Raw genomic sequence first — 18,062 nt, forward strand, 5'->3', positions numbered from 1 at the left:
TTGATCTGTAAACTAAGAACACCTTGGGTAGGCCTATGATGCCTGACCCTGCAATTGATAAAGATTGTTGCATCTTTGCCCTGTTCCACAGGGAAGGATCAGAGTGGCCTAACTGAGTGAGTTGTAGTGAGGAATTACATTAGTATAACAGTACCTTTATGGCTTAATCTATTTGGGCCTAGTATTAGATTAGAGCCAGGTTTTTCAAAGTGCACTTCAGAACCAGCCACACGTTGGACACCTTCTAGGTTTACGTGAGAGTCTCTCTGGCTGCACATCCCCTGTTGGTGAGAGACTAAGTCAGCCTTGCACCTGCCAGAGTAGAACTGTGAGAATGCGCTGAACGAAGGCATTCTGTAGCAGGTGCATTTTTAGGATTGTTCTGTTCTCAGACCACCCCAGATGGAAGCGCCTCTCTCATTGCTACCAAATCCATCTCTCCTGGAGGCTGAACTACGACTTGACCTTTGTCCAGAAACAAAGAAGAAAGGCACCATTCACCCTATATTTGTCCTGCAATATTTATCATAAATAATCTTGGTTTCTAAGGAAAGGCTGGCATAGGAAAAATTGTTCTCTGGTGATCACGGACTGTAAAGTTACTGGAGCCATGAAAATAATCATTGGCCAACATACCTAGTGGCAAAATGTGACCTCTCACAGAACAGTTGGTGGACCGTTCATCCCTGATGAGTGTCAGCGAGTGAGGCCCAGAGAAAAGCCGGCCAGCTAGGCTGGCACTTTCTTTACCGGCCCTTCACATTTAGTCAGCATCTTGCTCAGTGTAAAATCCATGGCTTCCCTTTGATGCAGCTTCTTTCTTAAATACAGGAGCTGCTGTTCTCCTTTCCCATCAGTTTGGAGTGTGGTGATAAGATCTGGTGGTTTGTGACACACACTGCATCCTTAGTGACATAGAAAAAGAGGAGAACAGAGGACAGAATAGGGAGGGATGGGCAGGCCCCTAAGCTTGGGCCTTACAGTCAGCCTGCTGCTGAGCAGCTAGGTAACCTGCTAATTAATGTTTATTAGTTTCTGACTCTTAAATCTGCTGTTCTGTAGAGTGAGATAATGTGTCCCCCAGGGGTTTGTGGGCAGCATAAATGAATCAGGACATGTAAAGGTCTGCCCTAGACTCACATCATGAATGACATGTTCATGAATTTCAGTAACTGTCTTCTTTGACAAATCACTTACTTATTTATCTCCCAAGACTTTAGAATGTACTCACATCAATTACAAAGAGCAGAGAGAGCCAAGCACATGGAAATTCCTCACAAGAGCAAGTAGTCACCGATGGCCAAGTCTTCAGGGACTCCTCATAGGTGATGGCATGGAGTTAAAGAGCAGCTGGTTCTTGAACTGCCCATCGACAGGTTCCTCCCTCTTCCTAGTGTCTCAGGCTCTAGTCATAAATTCTACTTTACACTGTTGTCTGTCAGACCAAAGGGCCAAAGACTGCCTTTGTGTCTGCGTGTTTTCTTCTCAGAAGAGAGAGAAAGCATATTTGCTTTTCTGGAAACAGCCTTTACTGAGCCCAGGTATTCCTAGGTACTTCACCCAGGGATACAAGAGGCCTAAGCTGGGTGGATAGCAAAGGAGAACTTTGGCTGGTGAACCACAATCAGTCTATTAATATTCATGATCAGATTTTAGCATTTACTACACCTTGATGAGTAACATTTTTGTGCAAAACAAGAAACTAATTCTGTGTCTTTCTGAGATATGACTTCTCTGAAACAACAAACTATTGTTCTCTGGTGATCATGGACTGTGTAGTTACTGTAGACATGAAAACTGTCATTGGACAAAAATACCTTGTGACAAAAAAAAGGTTGTTTCCTCGGAATGAGCACATTTTTTCTTAAAAGAAAAAAACATGATCATGAGGCAGAATTACAATGCAACAGGAAGGCATTCAACCCAATTAGTGCACAATATTGACAACCAGGGCTTTTCCTGAAGCAATTACCATGCATGTAGATAGTTGGGGAGATCTGGGGGAGACACACATTGGTGAGCCTGGTAGCACCTCCTCTTACAGCCGCCTGGATGTCTCTGCATGAAGAACAGGCAGGCCCTCCTTGCTTCTCACCCTTGTATGTGTTTAGGATGTATGGACACTTACAGTGTGCTGGACTGGGTTCTGAGAGCTGTCTCTGTTAAATCACTGTATCATGGCACTTCTAAACTCTAATGCACATACTCTTTTTATCCCCATTTACAGAGCAGGGGACCAAAGTTCAGAAAGCTGACCCAGTTTCTCAAGATCCCTCAGTTGAGTATAAGGCAGTGAAAACTCCAGGCAGTCTAGGTGGGGGTCTTTTCTCTTAACTACACCTCTCCAGTGTCTGAGAACTCATTATCTTGCTGTAGAGTCTCAGTAAAGCCGCTGAAACACCAGGCGTAAACATAAAGGTAGCTTTTCTCTTCTCAAGACTTTTAAATGTTTTATTTCTCAGTAGAATTCCATACAAGTAACGTTTCCTCGGCACAGGACCCAACTTCCTGTATAGGCTACATGACAGCTCAGCATTTACATGAAGTGACCTGTGTTCATCAGTATGATGCCTCATGTTGCAAGTGGATCCTCTGAGGCCATCACTGAGGTGTAGTTTTTGCACAGGACATCCATCAGTAACCTCTGCCAAAGGGAAGACAATCACAGGCAGGTCTGACAACATTAGCCACCCACATTGGGCATGGCGGGGCATATATGGCACTGCAGTGAGGTCCTGTGCTGGACAGGGCCTTTATAGCCTGCTGCCGTCGATGAGTGGATGCAGGTCATCCCCAAAGTGTCCATCTCTGCCTAGGCAGACCCTGAGGGGTCTGGCTGCCTCAGTCTTTCCTCTGAAAGCATCCTCAGCCCCTGAGGTACCATGTTCTTTCTTGAGCAGAACCTCTCTATGGCACATCCCTGTTTCCACCGGACACGTTCAGTTTCATAACTGATATCCACTTAGTGTCAAATGGTTTCTCTTTAAACAGTCTCTTGTTCGCTTGAATTCTAGAAGACTAGGCATTTACATAACACACCAGTTAGAAACAGATTCTCAACTATCTAGAACACTTTAGCCCAAAGCAGAGGTAAAGGCATAAGACTTGGTAGTTTTGGAGGTAAATGAACAGGGTTTTTTTTGTCTTGATATGGTAACTTTCAAGTGGGGTCAATTGGCCTCCCCTCCCCCAGAAGCTATAGTCCCAAGGAAAGACCATAATGTGGTGGTGAAACTTTTAATCACATATTACTTGCTATTTATCTCCAACAAAACCTTCTGGCCTGTGTCTTCCATGATGAAAGGAAATCATTATTTCCATCCTCTTCAACATACGTGTTCAATTGCATCCCGGGAGGCTGCCTGTTTCATCCTCCCAAGTTGACCACAAAAGTTGTCCCTTGGGAGGGATTATTTTGCCTTTAGGATCAATTAACTACCATGGCCTGTTGTTGCCTGGAGCTGGCTTGACCTCTGACTGCAGCAGTGCAAGATGCATCAACCCTCTGCATTCCCTTCCTTCCAGGTTGGCAAGCTGATTCAAGAAGCAGCCGGAAGAAGTAATTTGAAGAGAGTGACTCTGGAGCTCGGGGGGAAAAGCCCTAATATTATTTTTGCCGATGCTGACTGTAAGTGGCCCACAGATCTCTCGCGTGTGTCAGAATGCTACTCTTCACGTTCCTCTTCTGTATGTCTACTCTTGATGGAATAGCAAGGGTTAGGTCTCTGAAGTAAAGGTCATCACAATTCTCTGAGGAGATGATCATTTCATATAGGAGAAAGAACACCTAGCCAACCATTGACCAGTCTAGGGCCATTTTCACTTTCTGGTATTGTAGGATAGGGTAGAAAAGGTAAATGTTTGGTCATTAGTATGTAATAGAAAGAGCAACATTCTAAGATTCTGATACCTCAAATAAAGTTTCTGCTTAGAGTTAAGAAATCTGAAACTTTTCATCTGGGTCTGTCATCTTTTCAGCTGGCTGGCCAATCATCAAAAAGGAAATGCTGCTTCCAGAGCACTGGCTACATTTTCCAAACCCATTCCAGCTTCTCTACTTAACTCATGCTGACCCCTTCCCCTTGCTGCCAGGACTTTGGGTGGGACAAACCTCACCAGACGCATAGATGGTAACCTAGGCAACCCTTCCAGAAAGAGACCACCTAGTTTGTGTGCTCTTATCCTGAAAGACTCTCCAGAATGAAATTCCAGAACCCCCTTCAGTCATTCCTTTTCTTCTTCACGCCCTCCAGGTAGCACTCTTTCTCAGTTCTGTGTTGGAGAAGTCAGGAGAGAGAAGACAGTGACTGAAACCACACACCACTTGGGCTTTGCAGAGTCCGCCTTTAGCTTCCTTGTCAAGATTAGAGACCGTGGGGCTGGAGAGATAGAACTTGCTGCTGTTCAGTGGACCTGAGTTCCATTCCTAGCATCCATGTGGTTTACAGACAGGTGGTTTACAGCTGTCTGTAACCCAAGCTTCAGAGCACGTGCACTCATGTGCACACACCTACATGTAGACAGCAACACCTACACAGAATTAAAAATAATAAAAATCAATCTCAAAAAAGTCAGCTCTTGTTCCTCTTCCTCTTGAGGACCGGGCAGTCAACTATCACACTGACTCGGTCATCTAGCAACCAGCATACAGATTTATCAATAGTACCTTGAAGTGTAAGCCATCAGAAAGGAGGGGGAAATAATTATCACACTGATGTTGAACAATTCCATATAGAGAGAAGATGGAGTATCTGCAAAGGATCACTCCTGTTACAGTTTAATCACCAAAATGGTCATTAAACATACAAGATCCAGTTGGTCAGGAGTCCTAAGTGGGCAGGACTTAGGCCAAACGCATGGAATATATGTTTACTTTTTCAACCATTACACTAATTTTAAAAAGACACATTAAAACTCTGACTTCTGATTTTCCTTAAAACCGGAAAGGTTTGATAAGCTCTGGGCTTACATTCATGTATGCTAGCAGTCAATTGTGGTGGCTTCTATTAGTCTCCATTGCATTTCTTGAACTGGAAGAGTCACAGTTACCCTGGGTCTTTTGTATAGTGAAATTTAAATCTCCTGTTATGAGTAGTGAGGGCTGGCCCTTCTGTTTGCAGAAAAAAAGAAAGAGGCTCAGTGAGGTAAGGTTGTCCGAGTTCACATAGCAAGTATTGTCTGTGTTCTCAGTCCAGAGCTACTCACTGGCATAGGCTGTGATGAGCAGGGCATTAGAGCAGGGCATTATACCCTGGCCTTTGGAAAGTGGAAAGGAAGGTGTCTCCCCAGACAGGCCACAGGCAAGGCTGTGTTGAGAATACGTATGCTTCCTCTTGTAGTGGACTATGCCGTGGAGCAGGCTCACCAGGGGGTGTTCTTCAACCAAGGCCAGTGCTGCACCGCAGGGTCTCGAATCTTTGTGGAAGAGTCCATCTATGAGGAGTTCGTGAAAAGAAGTGTGGAAAGGGCCAAGAGGCGCATCGTGGGGAGCCCCTTTGACCCCACCACTGAACAGGGTCCTCAGGTAAGAAACCATAAGCATTACCCTTGTGTAATTAATCTGGACTGGCCCAGACACTGGTGCTAAGGGGACCTAACAAAACAACCTCTTCCACGTGGAGCTGTCTCCCTATTCCTGTACCTTATCTTCATAGTTGAAAATGTAGGCGCTGAGGAATTGCCTCTCTTCACATTACTAAATAGAATCACTGAAGAACTTGGGGGTGATTTAGCTGTGAGGAGGTTTCTGGGCATGGCAGGGTGGATCTTGGTAATGTAGCCCCACCCCGGGCCTCTGGCCACTTCTCAGGTGCTCAGTCAGGAAAGGTGGAGATCTCCTTCTCAGACTCAGTTCCCCTTTCCCAACTGCCAGCTGCTCTCTGTTCCCTGCAATGGTCTGTAACATGTAGGAATGAGAGGTTAGCCGAGTTTCTCTTGGGCTGTGGAGTTCTCTCTTACTCTGACTGTGCTGCACCCACAGTGCAGTGGAGACATCACAGTTGTACCTCCTGAGCAGCCACACTGCACTTCGAGCACTTTGGCCTGGCTGTAACCACGATAGGTTCCCAACCCTGTAGTTTTAATCTAGTCAGGGTCAGAATTTTGCAAGGGTTTGTCTGAACTGGTTCTCATCTGTATCACTAAGCATGGGTTTTCTAGTAAAGGAAACCATCTCTCAGTTTGGGGACCTCTGGTGAGAAGGTTGATGTTCTAGCTAAGAAAACCTGGGTGAATACAGCTTCTCATGTCATTCACCATAATGACTGAATGACAGCTTAGATGTTGGCTTCTGTGTTCAATCTGAATCTTTCTCTTGGGAAGTTTAATTCCCTTCTCTAAAGGCATAACTCCTCTAGGATAGTAATGGTATCTTAAGGTGGTGCTATTGAAAAAGGCTCTGTGTAATCCATTGTTTTTGTCTTTTTAATGTCAGTCTATGACTTGCTTAATTATTCATCTGGGCAGAAGTGTCCTTCATAGAAACTCTGAAGAATCACTGAGACAGGCCTCTAGCATTTTGATAAGTTCTAAAAAAAAAAAAATCCTGACCTGGTTCGGCAGTCCTTAGAGTTCTTTGGATTCCTCCATCTGTTAGGTGCAACCATAAAAAAAATTTCCATTTTTTTCATCATTCAAAATTTAGTAGGTAATATCAATTTCATATGATTTGACCCAATGCAGTGACATTTGGGGAAGAAAATCATACAGAGGGAGGTTCATGAGAATGTGCATGTTTCTATTTCCATGGAAGGCCCTCTGAGAGCTATCAAGTGATTTCTCCTGCAGATTGATAAGAAACAATACAACAAGATCCTGGAGCTCATCCAGAGTGGTGTGGCTGAGGGCGCCAAGCTGGAGTGTGGAGGCAAAGGACTGGGAAGGAAGGGCTTCTTCATTGAGCCCACTGTGTTCTCCAATGTCACTGATGACATGCGGATCGCCAAGGAGGAGGTATCACGGGCATTCTCACAATTGCCACACCTTCCACACCTTTCCTGGGATTTCCAGAGCCTTTGGACAATAATCAACTTTTAACACTTTTCATCTTTACATACATCATTTTGTTGCAGATCTTTGGTCCTGTTCAGGAAATTCTGAGGTTTAAGACTATGGATGAAGTTATCGAAAGAGCCAATAACTCAGACTTTGGACTTGTAGCAGCTGTCTTCACTAATGACATCAACAAGGCTCTCATGGTGTCTTCTGCAATGCAAGCTGGAACTGTTTGGTAAGGCTTACATCCACTAGTGATATAAGGAGGCCCGTGTCCGTTCACATTCATTGATATCGTGAAATCCTAACTTTGTTTCAAAGAGAGTTTTATTTAGCTCACAGGGGAAGCTGTAAGTCCAATGAGCATGGTCAGATTCTTGCAGGCCTTTAGCCTGCTACCTCATGGCAGACGGTGGTGGATGAAGAGGTCACATGGCCAGACAGAAAGCAAGATTCAGAGGTGGGACTTGCTCTTAGAGTGGCTTGCTCTTGCGGGAACTACCTCTTAATGTCTTGCTTCTGGGGTAGCTCCCCCAGTGACTAAGGAGCCCCCACCAGGCTCCACCTTTAACAGTTCCTCTTCATCCTCCAAAATCACACCCCAGGGACCAAGCTGTTGACAAGTGAACCCTTGAGGGACAAACAACATCCAAACTGTGACAAGGCATTATAGCTCTCAGGGGCTAGGGTAACAAAAAAGGGTCCCCTGAAAGGATGGGAGAGACAAAAGCAGCCAGACTTCATGTGAACTACCATGTGGGTATTAGGAATTGAACCCAGGTCCTCTGAAAGTACATCCAGTGCTCTTAACCGCTGAGCCATCTCTCCAGCCCCAAGAAAACACTCTTATAAACTAGACCAGAAAATCAAAGTCATTTTTGAATTTTTGACTTTGAAAAAAAAAATGCACCAAAGAAGTACACAATTGGATTATTTCTATGAAGTGGGATTCGTATTAACAATGCTGTTTTCTTCTTTCAGGATCAATTGTTACAATGCCTTAAATGCTCAGAGCCCCTTTGGGGGGTTCAAGATGTCTGGAAATGGGAGAGAAATGTAAGTGTCAAAGATTTCAGTGTCTACGTAGATGGAGTGTGTCGGCACAGAGGGGTGCTCACAAAACAGCTCACTTCACTTGCACACCTCCATTCACAAGCTTTGTTGTGCTGTTGTCTGAGATAGGGTCTCACTCTGCAGCCTAGAGTTACCTGGATCTTTGTAGTGTCTGCTGACCTCAAGCTTACAGTAATACTCCTGCCTCTGCCTCCTGGGTGTTAGATTACGGGAGTGACCCACCATACCCAGCTTAATCTAACATTTTACTGAGTACAAACTCATATAAGCTGAGTTTGGTACTAAAGTGAACAAGATGCAGCTCCCTCACACTCAGAGTTGACAGAGAACATGGATCCATTCTTCAGCTTCATCTTGTCAGTAGAGGAAAAGCTCCATAATGTCTGCTGAAGGCAGAGAAGACCCCACAGTGATCACACAACTGCAGTTTTCGGGCCTGGCATTCACCAGCTGCCAAGCCTAGCATCACATCCTGCCACAGGAACATTGCAGTCTGCCTTCTCAGCTGCAGAAACCTTGAGCTGCTGCTCTAAAACATGAGGCTTTATGGGAAGCCTGGATGGCTCGTTCACTTTCACTCTCCACAACAAAATCGCCAGAGCTCTGAGCTCCGCAGCTTCTGCATTCCCGTGACACCTGTAGCTTCAAGGGGCTAACTGCTGGTTTCCATTCCTTTTGAGCCTGTCCAGGTCATTTGCTTGTACCACCTGCTCAGCCCCTATAAGTCCTTTAAAGTTGGGAATGTGGGATTAAGACATGGGGTCAGGGAGGGGACCTGCTGAAGATATAAATTGAACACATCCCAGTGCCTTTTGGGGAAATTGCTTGGGGACTGGGGAGATATCAGTTTTTTAAGGAATGTCTTGGTAGAGCCTGGTAGAGAAGATGAGTAGAAAAATGTAGCATTAACAGTAGCAGGTGTTATTTTAGTTACCGGGCCTGCTATAATACAACCTTCTTCTGGCAGTGTAAACATTAGGAACTTACTGCTCATGGTTCTGGAACTATGTCCAAGGTCAAGGTGCTGGTAGATATGGTGTCTGGGAGGGGTTCATTTCTCACAGTTGGCACTTACCATGTCCTCATGAAGTTCCGAGGAAAGGAAGTGGGCTGGAGCCTATCCTGGAAGGGCTCTGGTCCCATTTGTTAGGGTGGAGCCTTCATGACTTAATCAGTTCCCAATGGCCCCACTTGTTAACACTATCACATTGTGCAATAGGTTCCAACATACACATTTTGGGGTGACACAAACATCCGGACCTCAGCAGCTGCCCTTAGCTAAGTATCTGTTGTGTGTCTGGCTTTGTGCTAACTCCTTCCCTCACATTATCCCATTTGGACTCTACAGTTGTGTAGATAATACTTCTCTTTACACGCAGGAGACTTTGCTAAGGAGTAGAGTGGTCAACCAGCGTGTCCCAGTCTCACAACTAGTCCGTGTCAGGTCTGACATTCTAACCTAAGTCTCGGTGGCTTCAGATAGTCTGATGACATTCAGACATGGAAGCCTGGGGGCCAAGCATGAGGACTCTTCTGGAAAAGGCTTCAAAACCAACACAACTGTCCTGAGATGCTGATGACCTGTAGAAACGGGGCTATAGCAGAAGTAAAGTAGACAGGAGACTCCTCAGTGCAGACTACAATATAATTGATCTTTCTTTTAGTGGCTCTCATGGAATGAGTGGTGGCCAGAGACTTCCTGGTGTGACACCCCCATTTAGAAAGCTCCTGGCTCTCAGTTTGAAAGGAGTTGATCTGTTTTCTGAACCCTGTGGCTCACAAGAAGGAACATCATCCATGCCCCTTCCTTCTACCATTACTGAATGACTTTTAAAAGCAAATGGTTAGATCACAATCTACTAACTAGTAGTGAACGGAGACAGCAAAGCACTGGACTTGGTCTGCGCAGGGACTACAGCAGTTAAGGCACTTAGAATGTTGTTGGATAAACGAAATGTACATTGCAGGGATCAGACAGGCCCCAGGGCAGAAACCCTGGAGTGAAAGAGAAGCTCAGAAATGAGGGAGAAAGTCTGAATAGGGTTTTAGCACGGTCTTGTACTTGGGTTTGAGTTGGCCTTTTAAGGAGGGGAGTAGTTGAGCAGATGGAGAATATTCTTTTGAGCTTGGAGGGCAAAGCAGGGTAGTAGAGAGGAGCGTGGGCAGAAGTACTATGGGAAAGGTAGGGGTGCCATCTGTGGGATGTGCAGGGACCCCATTAAACATGAGGAGGGATCTACGAGCTTCCTGTACTCGAGCTGGCAGTCTCTAGACTCTTGGCATTGGGCTGTGCAGGTGGAGCAGCTTTGAGGCTAAGAGCCGTTTGGAAAGTCGTGTTGCTTAGACGCAAAGCTTGGCACTTCCGCTTCCTACCTCTGTAACTGTAGGCAAAAATTCCAATCTCCCTAAGCCTGGATGTCCTCTATAAGATGGATGTAATTATGCTAGCTGCCGGGGAGTGCTGCTGTGTGGCTATGTTAGGATTACGTAGATAAACGTGAGGTGGTGCCTGCAAAGCCTTCAGAAAGTGAAGCTGCCAGTGGAGATCAAGGACGGGCTGCTAGGACGGTGGCCCTTCTTTCCCTTACGGAATGTGTTCCTTCTGAAGTGTAGCAGTTTTCCTACACTCCAGTCAGTGGCACCGGCTCTTCTCCTGTCCTGGCCACACTTGTCTCCCACAGAACTATAACCCACCTGGAATCCTGTTCTCACAGGGACTTGTACTTCGTCAGCTGCCCAAAACCTTCCTGCACACAGGAACTCTTCTTAGCTCGCATATGGCCTTAACTCTCAACCCCCTCTCTTGAGACTGTATTCCACTTGCTCGGTCATTTCCTGTCTCTGTGACTGTCCTCACTAATCTCTCTAAAGTGTTGGGACAGTCACTGGTCCTGGGAACACTCTTCTCATCCAGTGTTTTGCTACACATCATTAACGTAGTGAATCACCAGTATAAAACAAACTTGTAATAAATAGCCTCTGGGTAATGGAGCCCAGTCCCAGGCTACCCCTGTCCCTCATCAGGAGCAGGCCCTGCGGGGATTCAGACTTTTGATGTTATGTAGGTCTGGTCTCTTCCCAGAAGAAATGTCCCTATGCTGGTCAGGGTACAGTTTGGCTTTGTCAAACCATATAAAACAATGGCCAAGAAAACCGAAGAGCAGCCTCTGTCTACTTACAGACATGTTGGCCATGTGGCCTTCCTGCCGCAGTTAAGAAATAGCCAGGGGATGGAGCTCTTTGATGAGACCAGTTACATCTTACCTAAGTCAGGGTTTCTCAACCTTTTCCATCTGTGACCCCTTATTGTCTGAGAAATTTTTATGAAACCCGGGGTATGTAGGTATGCAAAATAGGTATACAACCCAAACATATCCTGATAATCATAAAGAAATTTCTTATAAAACAATTATTTGGAATATATATCACTTTACTATTTGTTAAGGATTAATGAAACTTTGTCTATTTATGAGATGGATGTGCTTGTTTAACTTTTCACAAAGAACTGAATTTGCTGGATACTTGATGCGGTAGGAGAAAGCATCTTCCATGCTTTCCAAAGCTGAGAACACTGCTTCACATAAGCGTGGACTGACGAGTAGCAAAAGCATGTTAGGGACATTTCAGAACTTGTTGGAAATTCTATCCCAATCCAAGCTTTTATCAAACTCAGATAGCAATTTTTAAAATCAAACATTCTAACAGTACAATCCAAAGATGTACTCATTTGCTATTTATAGGCTGAGGGAGGGTGATAGGAAAATACTAAATTTATTCATTTTTCTTTATTTTCCATAATAAAAAATTATGTTCCTAGAAGAAATTTTGTATGCCCAATAAACATGTAATTTGTAACAGAATTCCCTGCCTCATAGCAAACAGCAGTCTGGAGTTTGAGCTGCGGTGTTGAGGTTGGTAGACAGCGTGGTGGCATGCACAATGCTAAGTATGTGCTGTGTTCAGAACCAAGCAGGCACACATGAAGCCACAAAATGCAAGGGGCAAACACAGCCTGGAAAACCTCAGATGCTATATTTGATTTTGAATTAAAGTTTTGGCCATTGAGTATTCAGAAACCCCTTACTACTGGCCACCTTTTCATGACCCTATTCACGACACAAGCCCTTACAGGCCACAGTTAAGAAGCTGTGATGTAAATGACCTGGTCCTTGGTCTCCACTTACTCCCAAAACATTTTCTCTCTCTGAATGACCTAGAGTAATAGGAAATGCTTTAAATAAAAGAACCTGTTCTTCCTTCTAGCTAGTCTGATAGTCTCCAGAAAATCCACTTAACCTTCCCTCTGGGAAGAATTGTTTGCCTCACGTCCCAGTCTCCATGCCCACCCCCAGGTGGAGCAGAGAAGGGAAGTGACCCTTTTTATAAACAAGCTGCAAGGAAGGCTGGATACCTAGCCTCAGTTTCTCCAAGCTATAAGAGGTCTGCTTTCTACCAGTTATCTGATGGGCGCCCCACCCCCATCAGAGGCTTCGTCAGGTGCTGCCTGCCCCCAAAGTCCTATCCGTTTTCTGTCCTTTTGCCCCTGCCTTATCACAGTCCCCGGAGATAGAAGGTGGGAAAACACAGGCTAAATATCACCCCAACCACAGGGGTGGAAAGAGCTGTGGGCATCTCAGACGATGAGCATCGGGACTGCAAGAGTGAGAAGTGTAGTGGGATGCTGTGCAGCTTCTCAAATCATGCACACATACATGCATGCAGAAATGCATTGCAGGCATGTGCACAGAAGTCATCCGTGGTCTTGGGGTTGGAATTGTTAAATATGCTTGTCTGGGGACCCACCCTCAGAGACTCTGGTTGAGTAGATCTGGGCTACAGCCCAGGATCTTCCTGGTGTAATAAGCTTCTGGAATGGTGCTGGTGCAGGTGGTGTGGGGGCCTCATTCAGAAAACTGCTGCATCAAGCTGAATAGAAACTAGGGGAAATACACAGTCTAAACAGAAATCCAAGGGTTCCTAAGATGGTTTGCTGGGCTCCACCAAAATCTACCATGGTTTCCTTACCTCTGGGGGTGCCCCTTGCTTCTTCTCAGTTTAACACAGTCTGCCAAGAAGCAGACATGGGGGCTTCTCAGGGTCTCTGTGCCCCCGAGAGGCAGTGTGCGGTGATCGACTCAGAGATGGAGGTACTTCAGTAAGAAAGGGCCTGACTCTTGCACAGCAGTGAGGTTCTTCCTTGCTAATTGTGGGTCTAGATGTGCCACAGACTTTAACTGTAGTCAATAGATGAAGAATCTAAACTTCAAAGGTTTTAGAGTCCCTTGGACAGTCTTCTCGAAGAGTGGGAAGAATGACCACTCTACCCTCCCTTATCTCTCCCCACACCTACAGAAGTGGAAACTTCGGTGTGGGAAGGGTAAACAATCCACAGTGTAGTCATGCTCCTTGGATGATAACTGTGTGTGCTGGGGCGCAGGAGCTGCCACAAGGGCAGTGACTAGACACCAAGAGGAAAGGGATAGCTCACACAAGCCCTTCAGCTAGCTAGTGGAGAGTCATTGGTTTCTCTGTCCGCTGTCTCCAGGACTCTGTTTCTGTTCCATGGCGCCTCTAATACACTACTCTGCGGCATCTCACTGGCCTTCTTGATACACTGGGCTCAAGGCAGTCCTTTTAACTGTAGGTTTGAATTACCTCCTTTGCCTCCAAGCAGGCTGTGTATCCATCCATGCCTGGGACTGGGCAGGGACCCACCAGCCTGTAAGGTCACCCACAGCTTCACACACACAAACATGGCAGGAGCCAATGAGGACACTTGAATGCAGCCATAGTGACATGTTTCTGATTCCATAGATACCCCCTCATACTTCTCACAGCTTGGAGATCAGAGTGGGAAGAAAGTATGCTTCAATGTCTGCCCAAGAGCATGCCCAAGGAAATAGAAGGAAGGCAGTGAGTGACCTCACTGCCACCAGGGAGCACATGATGTCCTAATGAGGAGACACATTCAGAATTTCCCTAAGGCAGGAAAAAATCCAGAGAAAGCCAGAATACGCTGGTAATAGACACCCAGGGCCTGGATGGAGTTAGTGAGGGTATGGTGTCAGGAGGAGGCCCGGTTGACTCTTCTTGAAGTAGAATGGCCCAGACAGTGATGTTGTACATGTAGACTTTTCGCGGTTCCTGTTAGTATCCCAGGGCCCTTGTCAGCTTGGGTGTGGTACCCGGAGGAGCTTCTGGCAATGCTGTTGGAGCTGTGTGTAGGGCCATGGGATCCCAAAAGAAGTAAGATGGGCCGTTGCCCGAGGTCTTGCTTGTACAGCCCAGCTGTAGGAACTGCGCTGTGTGTGGCTGACCAGTGCAGAAGACAGTTTCCTCGGGTTTTCACATGCAGACGCAATTCTGAGTAGTCCGTCTCCTGATGGAGAGGGTGTGGCAGCAGGGTAGCACTGAGGAAGCAGCTGTAGAGTAGAAGCCTTCTTCCTCCCTCTCCCCTGCGTGCTCTCCCTCTGTGTCCTCAGTGTGCTGGGCAGTGTAGCCAGGCCACGGTTTTAGGGAGGTCAGAAAGCAAGCTGAATGAGCTGAGCTCCGTGGGCACAGAAGCGCTCTAGCAGAAGTAACACTGGCAGACCCTCCTCTGAGCCACACTCACCTGCAAGGTGCTTGGGTTCCTCCCCGCTGCTTGGCTTGGCTTTCCCTGAGCCCATCACTGGTAACTCAGTAAATGCTTCCTGACAACCCTGGACCTGTTACCGGCCGCAACTCCAGAAGGGACGTAACTAAGGAGACTCTTGTGGAGACTGCTCCCTAATGGTCTCCTCAATTATTTCTCCAATCTTCTCGACAGCTTTGTGGGGCCATGAGCAGTACTACTCGTCGGGACCATATTTAAGGAGGTGCAGGCGGTTTCTGTTTTCACACAGTAGGCCTTTGGCTATCCTATCCATCTTCATTTAGGAAGTGTAAGGAATGAGAAACGGGAATTGTGTATACTGGTAAGAATTCTAGTCCAAGACTTCCCTCTCAGAGGTAGAGAGCAGCCCTCTAGGTAGGCTGTCGGCATGGGGGCGTCAGAAGTCTGCAGAGGCTGGAGTAGAGTTCTGTGGAGTGAAACACTTATTCCTGAAGGACCAGTACTCCCAGAAGGTGGAAACATGGCCCAGGCATTGGCAGACCTTGGGCCTGGCTTTCTGCGGTCATGGTGCTCGGCTGTGAGCCATCCTGCCTTGGCTAAGCCCTGGCCTGGCTCTCAGGGTACCAAGGAATCACTTCCTTTTTATACTGTGCTCTGAAAACCAGTGATCCTTTAAGAAAGGACGTTTGCCTATGAGAGGGCAGCTCTCTACCAGGGAGGGCTTTGCTATTTGTCCACTAGGAGTTTGTGTGCAGAGCCCAGTGACCTGCTGCTCAGAGATGACAGCTTCACCTTGTTGAGGATGCCACCAGAGCTCAGGCACGATCCCCTGGGCCGTTGGTGTCTGAATCTGCCATTTGTGTGTTTCAGGGGAGAGTTTGGCTTACGTGAATACTCAGAGGTGAAGACGGTGACGGTGAAGATCCCTCAGAAGAACTCCTAAGAGGCCCAGCTGGAAGGTGAAGCTCCGCTGAACCCCACTTTCTCTGAGGAGTACAGAGCTGAGCCTAGCCCTTCTTTAAATACTGAATTACATGGCAGCCAGGTCACTGCACCTTTGACCCAGGCCAGCAAGGCAGGGTTTATAGACACTCGGGAAGGAACCACCTTAATCATACCGAGTACTTGGAGGACTACAGAGGTGGGGGGGTGCTCGGCCCAGCCAGTGTTGTTGTGTGGGCCGGACCGTGGACGGAATAAGGGAGCTGCGGTATTTGGTGTGTCCTCACAGAGAGCTTTCCTAGAGGAAAGGTTGCCTGGCAACAGGGTCTTCATTTTCTCCTTCCAGCTCCTCCCCACTCCTCACTCCTCCCTCTTCCAAGGAGACCTCGGCTGAGCTCATTTAGGGCAGATGTTTGGGCCTGGAACAATTTTCCAAGGTCTTGCAGCCAAATTACCATTTCATGTTATCCATTTCTTCAAAGCAAAACATGAAATGGTTTTAGTTAGAGCCAGGGCAGAGTAAAAATGCCAGGAGCTGGTACAGTGCAGATGTTCTAGGTGGTAGGGATCTAGTGTGTCCTTTTCTTACTTCCATAATTAACGCAGCAGAAAGAAGATGCAGATGAGGTCAGAGGTCATCATGTATGGTTCACAGCTTCTGAGTTTAATGCTGTGTGTGTGTGTGTGTGTGTGTGTGTGTGTGTGTGTGTGTAGAGCCGCAGTTCTAAACCTGTGGGTCATGACTCCTTTGGGGGGGAGTCAAATGACCCTTTCACGGATTGTCAAAGACCATGGGGGAAGTACAGATATTTACATTATGATTCATTACAGTAGCAAAATTACAGATATGGTGTAGCAATAAAAATAACTTTATGGTTGGGGGTCACCACAGCATGAAGAACCATATTAAAGGCTTGAAGCATTAGGAAGGTTGAGAACCACTGGTGTAGATGGTGATGGAGGTCACAGGTCATCACATGTAGTTCATGGTTCCTGAGCTTACTACATGGTTTAGAAATAGACAGTGTGTGTGTGTGTGTGTGTGTGTGTGTGTGTGTGTGTGTCTGTGTGTGTGTCTGTGTCTGTGTCTATCTGTGTGTGTGTGTGTGTCTGTGTCTGCGTGTGTCTGTCTGTGTGTCTGTGTGTGTGTGTGTGTGTGTGTGTGTCTGTGTGTGTGTCTGTGTGCGTCTGTGTCTGGGTGTGTGTCTATGTGTGAAATTCTTGGTTATTCTAGAATAAAGCACAGACCACAGCCATTGTTTTCACTGATGAATGAGATATTTTCCAAAGCTGATCTTAAGACTAACTGAGACAGTCCAGGTAGACTCAGGAAGCTGCCAGAGTTTCCAAGGGTGGCTGAAGTCTTGAGGAGTGAGTTCCTGCTGGAGTCAGGACCACGGCCTTTTCTGCATCCTCATCCCCACTGTACCAGCACCGGCTCCTCTAATGCTGTGGCTGCTCTGGCCCACTGTGCCGGTGTCACCTGCCTGGAATCTGCTATCAGTGCATTTGAAAAATGGGGTCCAGCTTGATGATTCCCTTCTCTATTTGCAGAGCACCAGTGTGCCAAGACTGCCACGTCCCGCCAGGCCTCATCCGTCATGCCCTGTGGCCCGCTCGTCCACACTACTCTTGCCTCCCAACAAGTGAGCTTCAGCTTGCAGGGGGGAGGTGTGAAGCAAGCCCGACTCTCCTTCCTCCCCAACCCCACCGTTCCCTCTGCCTCCAGTGAGCCTCATCTGGTGTGGGCCGCTCTCCCCTCCTTCCCCGCTCCCCAGCTGCCAAATCGAAGCCAGTCTCTGACCTGGGTGAACAACATTTATTTAAAAATGCCAAATATAACCTAGGTGTAGAATATGGACATCTATCTATCGTCTTCTCTATTTAACGGTTTTCCACTTCCTAACCAAACCAGTTTTCAGTTCTCTATTTATAACCTGCCTGTCCACGGTATTTTCAAGCGAGCTCTCCTTCCTGTTACTGGCAAATGACAACGTGCTCAGCAGACAGAGCCCTGACATGCGCTTTGAGTCCGTCCATGGGCGCCCTGCTCCTCCCACAGCACACCCACGTGAACACAGCATTAATCAGCTAGTTCCCTTCAAACCACAGTATAGAATGTGAAAATGAAGATTTATGACTTTTAATTTACTTCAAAAGAAACCTCTGTGCTAGCAATAAAGCATTTATATTGTGTACACCTCGGGACTGTTTGTGTTTGTGAGTCTGTCCCACTGAGCTCATTTTGGTCTTCTTAGCTGGGATTTTTGGCTGGGGCGTGCTCTTACGTGACTGAGCAGAAGTCTGGGAGGGTATTTTATAGAATACATTAAGGTTAAACAAACAAACTTGTGCTCTGACACTACTTAAAACGTGTGTGTTTACAGTTTTCTGTGACACATAAATATAGGCATATGTAAACTTCAGGCTTCAGGAACAGAGCTCAAAGGAATCTGTG

The 18,062-nt window shown here is 46.6% G+C and overlaps 1 protein-coding gene across 1 annotated transcript in view; it reads left to right on the forward strand.

The window, feature by feature from the left end:
• Aldh1a2 (aldehyde dehydrogenase 1 family member A2) overlaps window positions 1-17,802 on the forward strand; it is an 80,277-nt gene extending 62,475 nt beyond the window's left edge. Inside the window, exons 8-14 of the mRNA XM_059268207.1 lie at window positions 3,526-3,628; window positions 5,340-5,524; window positions 6,787-6,951; window positions 7,071-7,228; window positions 7,975-8,049; window positions 15,533-15,621; window positions 17,159-17,802. Coding sequence (XP_059124190.1) covers window positions 3,526-3,628; window positions 5,340-5,524; window positions 6,787-6,951; window positions 7,071-7,228; window positions 7,975-8,049; window positions 15,533-15,605 — 759 coding nt within the window. The 3' untranslated portion in view covers window positions 15,606-15,621; window positions 17,159-17,802. The remainder of the gene's footprint in view (window positions 1-3,525; window positions 3,629-5,339; window positions 5,525-6,786; window positions 6,952-7,070; window positions 7,229-7,974; window positions 8,050-15,532; window positions 15,622-17,158) is intronic.
• Window positions 17,803-18,062: the final 260 nt, after the last annotated feature.

The sequence above is a fragment of the Peromyscus eremicus genome, chromosome 7 (assembly GCF_949786415.1).
Source record: "Peromyscus eremicus chromosome 7, PerEre_H2_v1, whole genome shotgun sequence".
NCBI classification, from domain to species: Eukaryota; Metazoa; Chordata; class Mammalia; order Rodentia; family Cricetidae; genus Peromyscus; species Peromyscus eremicus.